This window comes from Ambystoma mexicanum, chromosome 11 (assembly GCF_040938575.1).
Source record: "Ambystoma mexicanum isolate Mex_15411 chromosome 11, UKY_AmexF1_1, whole genome shotgun sequence".
Lineage (NCBI taxonomy): Eukaryota > Metazoa > Chordata > Amphibia > Caudata > Ambystomatidae > Ambystoma > Ambystoma mexicanum.
The window spans coordinates 1041506828-1041523623 of record NC_090934.1 but is presented as its reverse complement, the minus strand read 5'-3'; the positions used below and the strand labels follow the sequence as shown (position 1 = coordinate 1041523623).

The window sequence follows — 16796 nt, the reverse complement described above, 5'->3', positions numbered from 1 at the left end:
TGTACCGTATGAGAGTGCTGACAATAATTCTTCCATGTTTGTTTTTCTACTAGCACGTCTCTTAAATGCTCACCTTTCCAAACAGTGTTCCATAAGTGCATTGGTGTCTTCTTCGGTTACGTTTGTTAGCGCTGATGTTTGCGTTGAACATAAAACGAAGTAAACATGGCGGCCGTATCGAAAGATTACGACGCACTTCACGCTGTGCCACAACCAATCGGTGAAAGCGCAACATGGTCACGGGCAGCACGCCACGGAATAGCCAATTGCAATCTTGTCCACGGAGCGAACAGGGAAGTGTGTCCGCGGTGCGGACATAGATATCACTAATTTTTACAGACATACTTTTTGTTGGTTTTTCAGGGATCCACTGTATGGATTGTCACAAAATTTACAAAAGCATGCTTTCGCGTCAAGCCCCTGGCACAAATTTGGTGCAAATCTGTCCAGCGGTTTGCCCTGTAGCCATGAACAAAATTTTCCCCCATTCATTCTATGGGAAAAAAAGACGTTTTGGAAGCCCCTATAACTTTTCCCCCTTGGACCAAACATCACCAAACTTTGCAAAAAAATTCAGAGTGGGCCATATACTTTTTTTGCAAAGTTTGGTGAGGATTACTCCAGGGGGAGCAGAGTTATAGGCCGCCCAAAAAGTGCTCTTCCTATGGAAACAGCAACTTAACCATAACTATATATATAGATTACATGGACGCGGTAGATGTCATCAATGACATTTGTAATGTCATCTTTGATGTCCTGGGTGTTAGTGTTAGCAGTGCACGGCGGCGCGAGTTATGGTTGCTTATCTTACCATAACTGCCGAATTTCAGGGGTTTTTCAGTTTTACTTTGAACCATAACGTCCCTTTTAACAAAGTTTTTTCACTGAATATATATATATATATATATACTGTCAATTGTGAAAAGGTCAATTGTGACCCTTTAAAATTGGTCAATTTTTCATTCGAACAATTGTAAACGAACAATTTGGTGTATACCCTCTTTAAGAGGCCCGACCTGGGGTCATTGAACTAGAGGTTTGCAGTTGACATCAGATGCTCATAAAAGGAGGATTTTAAAATCACCAATATGAAAAGGAACCCTGGGTGACCTTCTCAAAACACTGGTTTGCCCAAAACAAGACTTCTATTATATACCTTTTATGGCCATTCAAGGTGCATATATACATACAACAATCCATCGGACACTAGAATTATTTCTCAGGTATGGTTGTAAAGCTATATTTGGGAAATGTGCCCATATTGTAGGAAGTGATGTGCAAGTCACTGACACTAATGCATCTTTAAATACTTATTGATTAAATCACTTCTCAACACTTTGAAATGCTATTGCTGACCAATGATGCGAGTAAAACTGACATCCTTGTAGGATACCAGTTTGCCCAACGATTACATTATTTAAGGAACTGGTTTACAGCTTTGCTAAGATTGCTGTGTTGTCTGTTCCTCACCACGTCTTTGTGACATGAAATATTTAGCACAGCATACCTAACAGGGAACATTTCAAGCAGTGCTCTCTGGGGGTTTGAAACTAGAAAACATCATGAAACAAACAACTCAGACATTTCATTTAAAATCCAGCAAGATGCCACAAATTGCCCACACTGGGCATGACCTCGGTGTTTTACAATGTCAGATGATAAAAGTTGGCCGAAGCAGGAGCATAAATTAAGCAGAAGGGTGAGCCTGGGCCATGGCGGATTGGGATGAATACACTTTTAAAGTGTTACACACATGGACGTGGGCACATTAATTACACTGTGTGGCAATATTCCCCATGCAGCATTGCAGACCATGTGCAGAATAACACAGAGATAGAAGTGGGACACTATTTTAATTTGCGCCATGCTGTGCAATTACTGATATGCATGAATGTTGAAACATCTAAGTAAAATTGGGCAAACATTTACACAATGTGAATATGTAAAACTGTATTGCACTTTTATGAAATTAAATGTCATGAACAATGATTGGTAGATCCCTGATGCTTACAGTGTTCCACTGGCATTCACCCTTCACCTCTTTTTTCCAGACACATCGAGAATTGGAAGGGGCTGCATACACTCAATGCAGTCGAAATGGAATTGTACACAGGACTACAAAAATTGTAAGTTCTCAAGTCCTTATTGCATGTCTAAAAAGGTGTCTTAGTCTTCATGATGCAAGTACAGATGCTGATTTATTCGTACACACAAATACAAACACGACTCCATGAACAGGAAAATTCCAATTCAATTCATACATTATGCATTAATGCATATATATTCAAGGAAAACACTTTAGTTGCAGGGATGTTAAGGTGAGAACTTAACAGAACAAAACTCCTGAAAGTCATCGAAAGCCACCTTAACTTTGTGCCTCCTGTTGTGCAGCCTATGACCACAATGATGACATCACAGATGACATCCCTAATAACATCACTGATGACATCACCTATCACATCAATGTTGGAATCTCTGATTAGATTACAACTCTAGACAGCTATAGCCAGGCCCAGGGACTTTGGCCATGCCCACTGTATAGTTTAACACATTAAGGGGCTACTAGCCATGGTTTTCGGCCATGGCCAGTGGCCATGACCTTTGGCCATGCCCATTGCATATTTGCACACATTAAGGGTCCACTAGCCATGGCCTGTGTCTACTGCCTTCGGCTGTGCCCACTGTATATTTTACAACAGTAACCAGATACTAGCCATGACTTTTCGGCCATGCCCACTGTATATTTTACGACAATAAGGGGCCACTAGCCATGGCCTTCCTCGTCAGTGTCCACGCCCTTCGGTCACCCCCCTGTATAATATGTCTGAAGGGGCAGTAGTGTCCACAGCCTTTGGCTGTGCTCACTGTGTATTTTCAATCACTAATTGACCCCTAGCCATGGCCTTCGTTCATAGACAGTGGCCATTGCCTTTGGCCGTTCCCACTGTCTATTTTACAGTACTCATCAGCCACTATCTCGCCTTCAGCCATATGCAGTGGTGCCAGCCTTCAGCTGTGCCCACTGCATATTGTAACACATTAAGGGGCCACTATCTATGACCAGTGGCTATGGTTTTTCGGCTGTGCCCACTGTATCTTTTACAATGCTAACAAGCCAGTAGCTATGGCCTTTTGCAATGTACTGTGTCCAAAGCCTTGGCCATGGCAGTGGCAATGGCACAGCCTACATTGATGTTTAGTTAATCAAACTTTTCTTAGCTAAGTCATAAATGATATTATGTCTGTTCCCATCACAGGTGTAATCAGTGGTGTTATATATCATGTTAACAGTGATGTCACCAGTGATGCAATAGATGATGTAATTAGTGATGTCAACAGTGATGTCATCAGGTTTGTCATCATTGTGGTAATTGGCTGCACAATATGGGTTTGTAAATTAAGGTAGCTTTAGCTGAATTTCAGGGGTTTGTACTTTCAGATAAATACAGTATAAAAGATAGTGGGAGAATGGTACGGAAGCATGATTATAGATTCTGTAGCGGTAGATTAGTTGGGTAGGGGTCAAGAGGGTGGGGGTAGGCTGGGTAAGGGGTGGGAGAGTGTGGGTAGGGTGTATGGTTGGGTAAAGAAATGGCAGGGGCATGGTGGTGGCACAAATGATGTAAATAGGGTGAAAAGGTGTGAAAAGTCAGGGTTTGGTAAGGTGGCAGAGGATAAAGAGGGAGGGTGTATGGTGGGTGGTTGGGTGGAGAGGGTGGGGAGAGGTTGGGTGGATGTAGAGAAAGAAGGATACATTAGGTGCAAATAGGTAGAAACACTAGCCATGTTTGCAGTAATGTGCACAGTAATAATAATAATACATTTTCTGTTTGTAAAAATGCAAAGAAAAATATAAATTTGTTAGAAAACATACTTTATGGGCTTTGACTATCTTATCATTCAACATCTGTGCATAATACATTGTTTTTCTCTTCACATATAATAATTATTGGGTCATTGGGGAAATAAGCCAAGATGGATTGAAAAAACCATCCCAGCAAGCTCATTATAAACAGAAACTGAAGGCCCTTGGACCCCAGTCAGAATTCCACCTCTGTCGCTTTAACATCTTCTGTACATCTGGCTAGATCATCAACAGCTACAAGTGCACTCTCAGCTACTACCCCATCATCAAGCAGTGCGACTCAACCATTTCCACTGCTACCAACCCTCAATCTATCAAAGTAATGTTGCATGTGTCGCAATAGGGTCATGGTGGTAAATGTCATTTTCTGCCAGAGAAAACGGCAGACAGCAGGAAGTACTTCATGGTGGAGGTGCACACAATGTTTAGGACAAGTCCAAACAAATAAACCTTTAACCTCAGACCAACCTCAATCCCTGCACAAGACAAACATTCTACATGGATCAGTGCACAACACCAATATATTTGCAGTGAACCACAAGAAAGGATTGTGTCCACATCTTCTTGAATCTCCAAATAAATACTCGTAAGAAGGTGAACAGCAGTTTAAGATACAGCAAGCTCTGATTCACAAGGCAAATGCACTATCAGATTGTCCACTGCAATTAAACATGTACATATTAACTGGCCCTTACTATCTTAAAGGTTTTCAGCGGGTATACAAACACCCAATCAGACTGTTTGTTTCTCTTTGTAAAAGATACAGCTATAGGAAACACAGTGAAAACAAATAACATGCTTTCCTACTCTCTCAAGTCCTCACCAAGTGCCCCCAACAGCTATACCAGGTCCCCCCTCTCCCCTCATGGCCTACTAACCTCCCCTGCCCTTTCCCATTCCCCCTATAAAACTTGTCATTTATGTGATGCACCTTCAGTTGAGATGTTGGGTAGCTGCTGCTACTCTTTCTGATAGTCGAGGCTGCAGAAAGGTTTGTGTTGCAAGCTCAGTCCGTAGAGACTTCCAACTCCCATATTTCACTTGGAGTCCCCTTTCTCCTCCCCCACATCCAGATTGATGGCATTTCGTTTTTTGTACATGAAAATGGCTTTTTGCCTGCGTTTCACTTTCCTATTCCCTTGGCTATTGCAGCGAGAGAAAGAAAATATGGCGGCCATTTCATTTCTGAAAACAATAATCCTGCAATGCTTCACAGGAGATATAACTATTTTGGGGGGGTGAAGAGGGCACACCCATCTCCATCAAATATTTAAAAAAAATACTGGATGGATTAACTCCAAACTACAAAGAGGCCTTGTGTCAAGGCTTTGTGCCCAAGTTGTTTTGGACCTGGTCATAATCTATCCAACGGTTTGGGCTGTGCAGTCCGGCAAAAATTGACCTTTTTTTGTCAATGGGAAAATGAATGGGGAGTAGGTGCAACTCTTTTTTTTCTTTTTTTTTTCTTAATAACCTTTAATTTTTTAATAAATCTTATCCCAAACAGTACAGTCTTGGGGAGCCTGTGCTTCCCTAATTGTCTTCAGCATTTTAGCCAACTCCTTTGCATGAGTCAAAAGTTATTAGCAAGTCATTTTTTCAGGGTTCCTATGAGAGTCCGACTCACCTTAACTATAGAGCGTGACCGCCACCCTATAGCGTATATCAGAATTAGCCAAGTTCACTTCCAGTTCAGTGCTAGATAGCCAATGCATTCAAAGTATGCAAATTAGTTAACATGTCAGCAAAATGTCTCTTTCTATGGGGCAGCGTTACTTTATACATAGCATGTTCTTAACTCAAATATTTTCCTCAAATTCCTTTTAGGAACAAAACCTTTATAGCATTAAGAAAACATCACATTGACACCATCATGTTCACATTCCTGCAATTACCGTGTCATGCTTTTTTATGGAAAAGATATTTTCCATGTTAGTATTTATGCTGTAAAACTATTTGACTGTAATAGTTGATGAACACAGTGAGTCAAAGATGTAAAAAAAATGCATGCAGGCTTAACTAATTCAACTGCCAGGAGAAATAAACTATACAGAGACTTTGGGCCTGATTCATGGAATACTTGCAGGGTTAAAATGACTATGTGCTGGCTTTGCCACGACTTTGCACAGCAAAAATACACTTTGCACTCTTCCATGAATCGGGGTTTGAGTCAGCAGTGCAAATTCACTTTGAACAGGGCAAATATTCCATGAATTGGGCCCTTTTTGTGTAGGTCAGTGATTAAAAATATGCTCCATTTTGTTGACATCTTCATTCGATAGAGCGTTCATTCCACATGTTCTGGAATGGGATGCTAAATGCCTACTGTCCTAGAAAAGAAAGGAGGAGGCTAATTAGTGGCCAGGAACACACACAGTGCTGATACTCCTTGATAACGGTTAAGGACACGAATTGCTAGCTGCTGGCAGTGCAGACCCAAATATCTTTCCGATCTTGCACATCTCCTCAAAACGGTATAATTTAGTAAAAGCAGATGTCAATAATGTCAGTGTCACCTTTCTTTAATCAATGGAAAACATTTTCACTGTGCCAACTCTGGTTGGCAATTAGTCTTCTTCTCTACTCCTAATGATGTTCTAACTTCGTGGTATTGGTAATTTGTAATGTGCCAACATGCAAAAACAACACACGTCTTAGAGCAGGAGGGACAGGAGTCCAAGAAGGGGTCAGAAAAGAAGGGGGTGGGGGGAAAGCCCACGTGAAAGAGAAAATGGGGGAAATAGATTTAATGAGAGCTTAGCAATTCCGATCAGCTATGGATCACCATCTATGCACTGACTTTGTACTGCAAAAATATGCTTTGCACAGTTCCATGAATCAGGTGTCGGCAGTGCAAAGTCACTTTTCAGCAGAGCAAAGTCACTTTGAACCGTGCAATAAATCCGGCCTAAGACTTTGGGCCTCATTACACGGTAGGCGGCGAACCATGGCGCTATTAGTGCCGTGGTTCATGCCGGTAAAATACCGGCACCGCCTTGGTGGAAAGGGGAATTATCGCCCCATTCCAAGGTTGGCAGGGCGGAAATTCCCCCTTCCACCATTGCCCTTCCCCATTCCCATTTTTGCCCCATAGGGCTCAATGGGAATGGGGAAGGCGCTAATTACGGCACCGCAAATTGCGGTACCGTAATTAGCTCCCTCGGTCCCTTTGTGGGTTGGTTTTTAACGCCTGCAAAAAGCAGGCGTTAAATTCCCCAACCCGCAAAGGGACCTCATAGTAAGGCGGTAAGGATTTACCGGTACCGGTAAACCCTTACCGCCTACCGTGTAACGAGGCGACCTTTCACCCGATTCACTTATTTCCTATTATACACCATGCAAGTATGTGTGAATATTCTACTCTGCTAGCAAGACCTGCATCACTTGAGCCACATGCTACAGCTCTGACTGTTCTTACAAAAATAGATTTGGTTGTTTCTAAGCCACATTATCAAATATTTATCAATGTTACGCATGATTTCGTAATGTCATATTTGTTTTCCTAGAGGCACTTATTGAATAGGTACTGCACAATCTTGGCTTTCCACACTGACCTTTATGTGGTCTGCTGGGATCTTTTAGCCTTAGGCTAAGACATGTTTTTATCTTTATACTTGCTCTATCCAAGAATGTTTTCTTAACAGCAAATGGATGTTTGCAGTTGCTTTTAATTTTACTAACTTGTTAGGTGAAATGTTAAAATATATATATATATATATATATATATATATATATATATATATATATATATATATATATATATATATATATATATATATATATATATATATATATATATATATATATTTAAACTACCAATACATCACTCAAGAAGCTTCACAACGACTGTATAATAATAATAATAATAATTTAGCATTTATATAGCGCCACAAACTCTCGGGTATCTGAGCGCTGCTTATTATTACCCACGGTGTGTGGTGATCACCATTTTTTAGGTGAGTGTTTTTGCAAGCACATAGCTTGGTGCACACTGCTTATTAATCCATTAATTGCACCCTCACTGAATAGGTGCAGTCATTAATGGACCCTGGATCGAAACTGGGAAGTCAGGTTTGGATAGTTGCCTAGAAAGAGATACCACCAACAGGTTGAATATTATGGAACCTAGCTGATAAAAAACATGTTTGTTTTTATATATAAACCATCATTACTTCACTCGGGCAACTTCACGGTTGCTGTATGATCACCATATGTTGTATAGCACATATCCTAGTAGGCTCTTCCCATTAAAGTGTTCATGTAATGTTCTGTCAACCTGGATCGGTTAAGCACTGAAAATGGGTCCATTACTTTTTGTTTGCAATGACACTGAGTGCGGCCATTGGGTCCATGTGAATTCCCATGTAGACCACTTTTGCTACAGGTGGTTTTCATGGGCCCGGATTTGGTGTGGCAAACCAGAAGATTTACTCGGACTACAGTAAGTCATGTCTCAGTGTGATTTATTTAAATTGAAGGAAAAATTAAGGAAGCTCATCAAAGTCCAAATCAAAATAGTCCAAAGTCCAAATCCTAAATAACTAACTGTCCCTAACACTTAAGAAATCTATCTAAAGCAATTACACAACAGCCTCAGAATGAGCTTCTGCCTGGCCCAACTCTTAATTGACATCCTCAATCTCAAATATTCCTTGGAAATAAATTGTCACAATATAAATCCTTTGTTCTGGATTTGACAATTAAAAAACTAAAATGTCCTCTGTGTTGCTTTCTCTTCCCCCTACGAAAAAAAATATTTGTCTTCATTTATTTTTTTCAGAGATTATCAGTGGACACATCCCTCCAAGATTCTTTTTGAAGACACTTCTCTGGGTCCCATTTCTTGGCACAAATTCCTGTGGCTCTTCAGTAGGTGTATTGGGGCTCACTCTTGCATTCCCCTTTTCTAATGTTCTCATACTTTTGGCGGCTTCTCCATCCTTGACATATAGCGTTCACATCTATTTCACTCTGCTTTACCCTTTGTCGGCTTTCCCAGTCCTGGGATAAGGCATACGTGTTTCTTTCACTCCTCTCTACATATGACATGTGCCCGTTTTGTTCTTTTAGATTCTCACAATCTTACTGGACTTGATATGCAATGTTTGTATCCCTTTTCCCTTGTTTTACATGGCTCAGGCTTCTGTCCCTTTCCCCAAGGCTTTCGTACAGTTGTTGACTTCAGCCCTCTTGACAGCCGGAGTTGGTAGCACTCACCTACACCCACATGTTGGGAGAATTCATTTCTCTCTGCGATTTTGTCTTCTTGGAAAATCCACTTGCCATGTGGAGCTCAGGGACCCGGGTTCCACTCTCCTGGTCTTGGCATCGGTTGCCAGGCGTCAAGCTCACCACTGCTTTGTAGTGGTCGCACCACCAGGGAAGATGCTTCTCTTCCCATCTCCACTTGTGTCCTAACTGAAGCCGCTTGCTCAGTCAGATGGCCAACCCCACAGTTACACTCTATTAAAGCAAAGTGAAAGGAAGAGTAGGGAAAGAGAAGCATACCCCCTAGTGGAGTAGAACTGTGGGAATACAGTACCAAGAGAAGGCAGACATGTTCTTGTCACACCAAAGCCAGAGGAAGGGAGTCATTCTGCCTGGTGTTGCAAACTGCCTCAGAAAGCTTGAAGCAGGCCTGCGGATGGGAGTCAATCCCCCAGAATCTGTGAATTTAGATAAAGAGCGCAAAGGAAGGGTATGGGAAAGGGAATCAATCCCCCAGCCATTGTGAACTGTGGCAAAGAGACTGAAAGAGACCAGGGCAAGGAAGGCATATCCCCTGTTGTTGTGCAACGTGAAGCCGCGAGAGGTCAGGGGAAGGAAACCATACCCCCTAGTCATTTATAGCATGAAGCAAGCCAAGGAAGGCACAGGGAAGTGAGCTATTCCCTGGGCTCTGTGAGAAATTCGAGAACACAATACCTGGAGAAGGGAGGTATTCTCCGGGGACCCAATAGTTTAGTTAACTATGGGCAATAAGGAATTATGTTTCTATTGGACATTCATATTTTTGATTTGAACTGAGAACCTTACAATACCACAAGCTGGAACTTTGTTTTGTACCTTGGAAAGGAATTAAGATGTGGAGAAGGGAGCAGTTCTCACAGGCAAGGTTCCCTCCTGTAATTGGACATTAAACAGAGGAATGGAGTCATTCCTCTTGATCAAGAGGATCCTTACCACATTAGTATTGCCTTATCTAAAACACGGCCATTGCAAGTTTGGCAATGGGGTTGGCGCTCGGCTGACCTACAGGGGCTCTCTAAACTAGTTAAAACTAAATATCAGGAATATGCTTATCCTGCATTCTCTACATTATCTCACTCCTTGAGTGAAGCGGCCAACATATTTGCCCCGAGTCGGCTCATTCAACCCTACAGACTTCCTTCACAACCTTGGTTCACTCTTGCTCTTAAAGCCACCCGGTTAAACCTAAGCAGACAGAACGCAGGTGGCATGTTTGCTATGATCTCAATGCTAAAGCGCTATACAAAACCTTTGCTGCTGCTTATTTTTCTGATATTCGTGAAGAGAAAAAACTGTACTTTACACAGACTGTGGAGTCGGCCCTCTGTCAGCCTAAGGCCCTTTTTTTCAGTGGTTAGATCGTTATCTTCCTCCAAGAAAACTACTCCCGCGCTTCCCTCGACTCAGGACCGTTGTAAAACCCTAGCCCATTTTTTCATATCTAAGATTGAGGCTATTCATTCTACTATTCATTCGTCCCAGGTGCCTGCCACTGTAAATGATTCTCACATTACTGTGAACAGTTCGTCGGAAGAAAAGAAGTGGACAACTTTTCCTCTGTTCTCTGAGGAATCAGTTCTGCGGGCAATACAGTACATTCAATCTGGCTCCCCTTCGGACAAAGTCCCATTAGCAGTCATGAAAAAAAATGCTGGAGACATCTCTATGGAACTTACTTCATCGGTTAACATCTCCTATCAAACAGGGGTTATTCTGGCTGAACTTAAATCACCACCACGATTCCCCTTTTGAAGAAACCTTCGCTTGACCCTGCTCTTCCTTCTAACTTTCATCCTATTTCTCTCCTCCCATTCCCAATGAAGTTGTTGGAATCTTTGGTCGCCCCTCTTCTTGCCACCTTTCTCGTGTCATCTACTTTGCTTGATTCTGCACAATCCGGCTTTAGACCAGGACGTGGCACGGAAAGCATTCTTGTGTCACTCCAGGATGACAAGGCCAGGCTTGTTGATTCTAGTGGGGTTGGGGCACTGATTTTGTTTGACCTTTCAGCTGCCTTTGACACTGTCGACCACCCCACCCTGCTGACCCGCCTGTCCCAGGTTCGGATCGCAGGCCAGGTCCTGGCTTGGTTTTCATCATTCCTGTCCGACCGTGCCCCGGTGCTCTCTCTTCCTCCCTATCTTTCTCATATCTTTCATCTTGCTTGTGGTGTCCCCCAGGTCTCTGCCTCGTCGTCCATTCTCTTCAACATATACATCTGGCCTGTTATCTGTTGCATCTGCTCCCTCTGCGTCAGGTGCTATTCTTATGCTGATGACACCTAGTTTCTGATCCGACTCGATCTTGATCCTACTGGGGTGTCTTCACGCCTTCATCAGTGCCTGATGGCTGTAGGTGAGTGGATGGGCCAGAGTTTGCTGAAGCTGAATGTGGACAAGACAGAGGTGATGGTGGTGGGTGCGCCTTCTAATCCTCCACTCTGGGTGTCCTCCTTCTGGCATTCTTTCCTTGGTCTCTCTACCTGTCCCTGTGACAAAGGTTAAGAATCTTGGTATCACCCTCTCTGCTTCACTGTCTATGAATGACCAAGCCTCAGCTGCGTGCAAAGTGTGTCACTATCACCTTAAGATACTGAAGAAGAATGACTGCTTCTGCCTGTCTCCCTCCATCCTCCAGTTGTTGCTGCCAAGGTGCTCAGCCGACTGGACTACTGTAACTCATTATAACTTGCACAGCCTAAAGGCTTAGTCCAACGACTTCAGCGCCTGCAAAATCTGGCTGCTCATATTGCTACTGGCTCCCCCTATGGGGCACACATCACTCCGGGTCTTTGTGCCTTACACTGGCTCCCTGTTGGTCAGAGAGTTGAGTTTAATACTCTACGTATTGTGCACCGTGCTATCCATGGACTGGGGGAAGAATATCTCCAGTCCAAGTTTATACGCTCTCTCCCCGCCCGTTCATTGCGCTCCTCATCTGCCGACCTGTTGGTGGTCCCACCCTATCGATGGGCTTTCTCTGTGGCCGCGGCTCAACTGTGGAACAACCTGCCTCCCAAGATTAGGGTTATCTCCAACTACCTAGCCTTCAGAAAATCTGTGAAGACCTTGCTATTCTAACTCTGCCTTGGCCTTATTGGTCCCTCCCTCTCTTCGTAGCGCCAAGATACCTTTGGTGAAAGCACGCTTTAAAAGTTTACATAACATAACATAACAGTATTAATTTGAGGGATAGACGTATGCATTTTGACACACGACAGGTGACGATTGTGTTACTTGGAATTTCTGACAGAATCCTTAGTTCCTGAGTTGAGGCTGGGAAACCCCTCTTAGAGTTATGGAGAGATAGGTGTCCTTGTTGTTCTTAATATATAACCATTGATGCCAACAACATGCACATGTGTGTAAGTATCATTCGGCACTCCCGTGAGTCCCCAGCCAAGACATATGAAAGTCACAGAGTGTGCCAGCATTCACTAGTAAATTAAAATAATGGCTCTTCAGGATCTGCCGCCCACCTATATACAGATGCAACTAAGAGAGACAGGCTTCCTTGGGGATGGTGTGCCAGGAGAAGATGTCCTTAGAAACAAACAGTAGACTATGTTGCTATAATCCAAGGATCCAGCATGACAGCCCCACATTCCCTTTCTCTTTCTCGCTGACTCTCCCCACATTTCCTCTACGGCTTGCCAGGCCAGTGACCGAGAAAAAGAAAAGAGGTGATAGTTCGAAGGTTTAGAATGAATCTTAACCTCTGGCATTGCTCTTCCAACTTCCAGACTATCGTTCTTCGCCTGCCAAGCCATTATAAAAGGGGAAATACCATATACAAATCAGTCTTGGTCCCACGCCAATAGGGGCAGCCCAACCCAAACTGCTTGGTCACATCCCTTCTGCACAAGCCCACAAGCATCTCCAAACATGTTTCAGTCTCGTTGGGCCTCATCAGTGAGGAGTAGCTTTGGTCGCTAGGCTCAGCAGACACGGGACAAACGTCTGGGCATGCTCTTCCCATTCGGGGTGCCAAAGCAAAATAGAAGAGGTGATGGCTGGAAGGTTTATAATAAATCTTAACCTCTGGCACTGCTCTTCCAACTTCCAGACTATCGTTCTTCGCCTGCCAAGCCATTATAAAAGGGGAAATACCATGTACAAATCAGTCTTGGTCCCACGCCAATAGGGAAAGCCCAACCCAAACTGCTTGGTCACATCCCTTCTGCACGAGCCCACAAGCATCTCCAAACATGTTTCAGTCTCGTTGGGCCTCACCAGTGAGGAGTAGCTTTGGTCGCTAGGCTCAGCAGGCACGGGACCCACGTCTGGGCATGTTCTTCCCATTCGGGGTGCCAAAGCAAAATAGAAGAGGTGATGGCTGGAAGGTTTATAATAAATCTTAACCTCTGGCATTGCCCTGAACACCCTTCAGACCATCGTTCTTCACCTGAAAAGCCATTACAAAATGGGTAAGACCATATGCAAATAATAAGGCTTGCTGCCACCCCAAAAGGGGCAGTCCAGACCCAAGCTGTCATGATGCATACCCCCGGGCATCCAGACCACGTCCATCAGCCCCGGGAGCAGGCATCATGTCGCCTTGAGAAAACCCAGCAACCCCTGCTAGGGGCTGTCTGGGTTCAGTCCTGGCGCCTATGGTGCCAGGCTCATATGAGACATCAGTCCTGGCGCCATAGGCGCCAGGCTCATAGGTGCAGACTTACCTGATGCATACCATGCTGCAAGAAGATCCAAGCCCATGTGAGGCCTGGAAGGGACTACTTTACCGTAGGGACTATTTTGTTACTCGGGTGTGGTCGGGGTGGAATACCTACCTGGGACTACTTTGGAGGCTATTTAAACCATGCCCGAAGAGCAGCACACGCTTCGCGTTATTCTGCATCCAGCAGCGTAACGTTCACCGTGCCAGCAGCAGCATCCAGCCTTATGCCACGCCCGCCTCGAACCTGGAGCACCTAGAAAGAAGGAAAGAAGCAAAGGTTAGAACAAGAGTATTACCTGATTTCTTACCTGATTCCGGATTCATCGCATCTTCAAACCAGAGGAAAGACTTTGTTTTAAATGCGTCGATTGCCAGCAGCAGCGCCGCGCCATACTCACCGTTCCACGCAGCATCTCTTCGATCCGGTGCTGTCTCCATCTTTACATCGCGGAATCCCGGCACCTAAGGGGGACAAGAAACAACAAGGTGAGCAGAGAGAACAGACAGAGACAATCTCTTTAGCCGCCATATGCTTACCTGATTTTTACCGCCGGAGGTATAATTCATCAGCACACCATATCTTCTTATGCCACACCTGTAAGATAGGGAGAAAGCAGCAAGTTTAACCCTTGGCATTATTTACCGGACAGTGTTGGGTAACACAGACTTTTACCGGAGGGCTTTCAGCTGTCAAAATTCTTATTGGGTCAAAGCTGCAAGATAAAAGAGGAATTGGACAGGAGCGAATTCCAGACATTTTGAACTCTTACAAACTATATACTTAGGGCTTTTCGCCAGGACCTTTTGGAGTCAGGTTTCGTCTACAACTCTTCCAATATCTTCAGGCCAGTGAAGTAACTGGTCATCAACGCGCCCCTGCATGCTTCGCAGGATGGAGGGCTCATCCTTCAAGAATATAAGGTGAGATTGCTGAGAGGACGTTTCAGAGGTGAGGACAGTGGGGGTGCTATCACTTGAATCCACAAGTGGCTAAATCCATCTCTCCACTTGTAGGAGAATATTTCTATGGGTCAAGCAGACAAAATTAGGAGGGCAGATCCATTCAGTCATTGCTGCACTACGCATCACGTGGGTAGAGGCCGCAGCAGTCCGGGTCCGACCGACGCCCCTGTGGGAGCCAGGTGAGCGTAACACAAACTGCTTACTAACATCCCTTCTGCACGAGACCACAAGCATCCCCAGGCATGTTTTGGACTTGTTGGGTTTCATCAGTGAGGAGAATCTTGGGTCCCTAGGCCCAGCAGGCATGGAACCCAAGTCTGGGCATATCCTTCCCATTCGGGGTGACAAAGCAAAACAAAATAGGTGAATGCTGGAAGGTTTAGAATTAATATTAACCTCTGCCATTGCTCTGGCCAACCTTACAGACCATCGTTTTTGCCTGGCAAACCATTACAAAAGAGGAAAGACCATATGCAAATCAGGCTTGGCCTACCCCGAAAGGGACAGTCCAACCAGGAATGTTTGGTCACATCACTTCTGCCCGACACCACAAGAATCCCCAAACATGTTTCAGTCTTTTTGTACCTCATCAGTAAGGAGTAGGTAAAGTCTCTAAGCCCAGCAGGCATAGGACCCACGTCTGGGCATAACTGTCCCATTCGGGGTAAAAAAGCAAAACAAAAGTGGTGATGGCTGGAAGGTTTAGAATAAATATGAACCTCTGGTATTGCTCTGGGTAACCCTCCAGAGCATCACTCTTTGACTGCCACGCCCTTACAAAAGGGGAAAGACCATATGCAAATCAGGACTGGTTCCACCCTAAAATGGACAGTCAACTGCTTGGTCACAGGTGACAGGCCTGCTCCAAGGCAGCAAGAAACCTTTCCGATGGAAGTGAGAAAGGAGGCGGGTCTGGGTACATTCAAGGGTTAGGCCCAGGGAGTAGTACAGATGACCTCACTACAACATGGTAACATGTCCCTGGGAAGGGGAGAATAAGGTGGTGGCACCATTGGGTACTGTGTGATCAATCACCTTAATGGGGACTTATAAAAGGTAGAAACGAAGATGATAGAAGTGTCTTCTTTCTGTGTCTTGCAGATCACTCAAAATGAGGAAGCTGATAGTGTGGAATAGAGGTCGGCCTACTAAGCTTACCTGTTCTTACCGCCAATGACGCTGAAGACAACACAAGAGAAAGGGAAAGACTCACAAACACTGTGGAAGAAGAGAGGGAAAGCACCACCTGGGAATGTAATATAACACAAACAACTTTAATAATAGAGCACCAGTAAACTAGCCTGACCCCTGCTCTTTATTTGCCCACACCCACAGGGCCAGAGTTGGTAGGGTAGCAAGCAAAGAAACAAATAGAGCGGGGTAAGGCACTGGCAACCATGGTGAAATTCAGCTTTATACCTGCAAACAATGCATGTGTATCAACCAATGGGATTGCACAGCACCTTTCCCCAGGACACTAATCTGAATCCCTCCTGGAAATTCTTGAAGCCAAGACAAATGCCATTGTATTATACAGAGCAGAAATCAGGGTCCTAACATTAGGGTCAGCCAGTTATAGTCTTCGAAATGGAATATCTACCTATCCTTTTCAATTCTATCAGCAATAATTGAAGAGGATTGTGCCATTATAGAAGTGGACAATTCCCTAAATTAATAAGTATATTTACAATCAAAATAAACTCCTCAATTAACAACCTTGCAGAGTGAGGTTGAAAGGGCCTAGTCAACCTACAGGGACTTCCAGCAGAAAATGTGTTATCAAGGTATCAGAATTACTCCTTGCCTTATTGTCCATAAAAAGCTACGAAAAAGGTTATTATAAAGAAAATTATCAATAAAGATTATGAAGAACCTATGTCAAAAGGAAAGGGACATCAACTTCAATAAACTAATGTGAGCGTCATGGAGACAATACTGAGATACATACTACACCTCCGGCCTATCCAGTTTAATTAAAATAATTAAATCAATAATAATTAAAATCCAAGCCATCAGCACAAATTATTATCCTCTGGGA

The 16796-nt window shown here is 43.9% G+C and overlaps 1 protein-coding gene across 4 annotated transcripts in view; it reads left to right on the top strand.

Annotated features, from left to right (window-relative positions):
• NTRK3 (neurotrophic receptor tyrosine kinase 3) overlaps window positions 1-16796 on the top strand; it is a 1833633-nt gene that overhangs the window by 438390 nt on the left and 1378447 nt on the right. For all 4 annotated transcript variants that reach the window (XM_069624286.1, XM_069624285.1, XM_069624287.1 and 1 more), the window contains exon 2: window positions 2052-2126. In XM_069624286.1, coding sequence (XP_069480387.1) covers window positions 2052-2126 — 75 coding nt within the window. The remainder of the gene's footprint in view (window positions 1-2051; window positions 2127-16796) is intronic.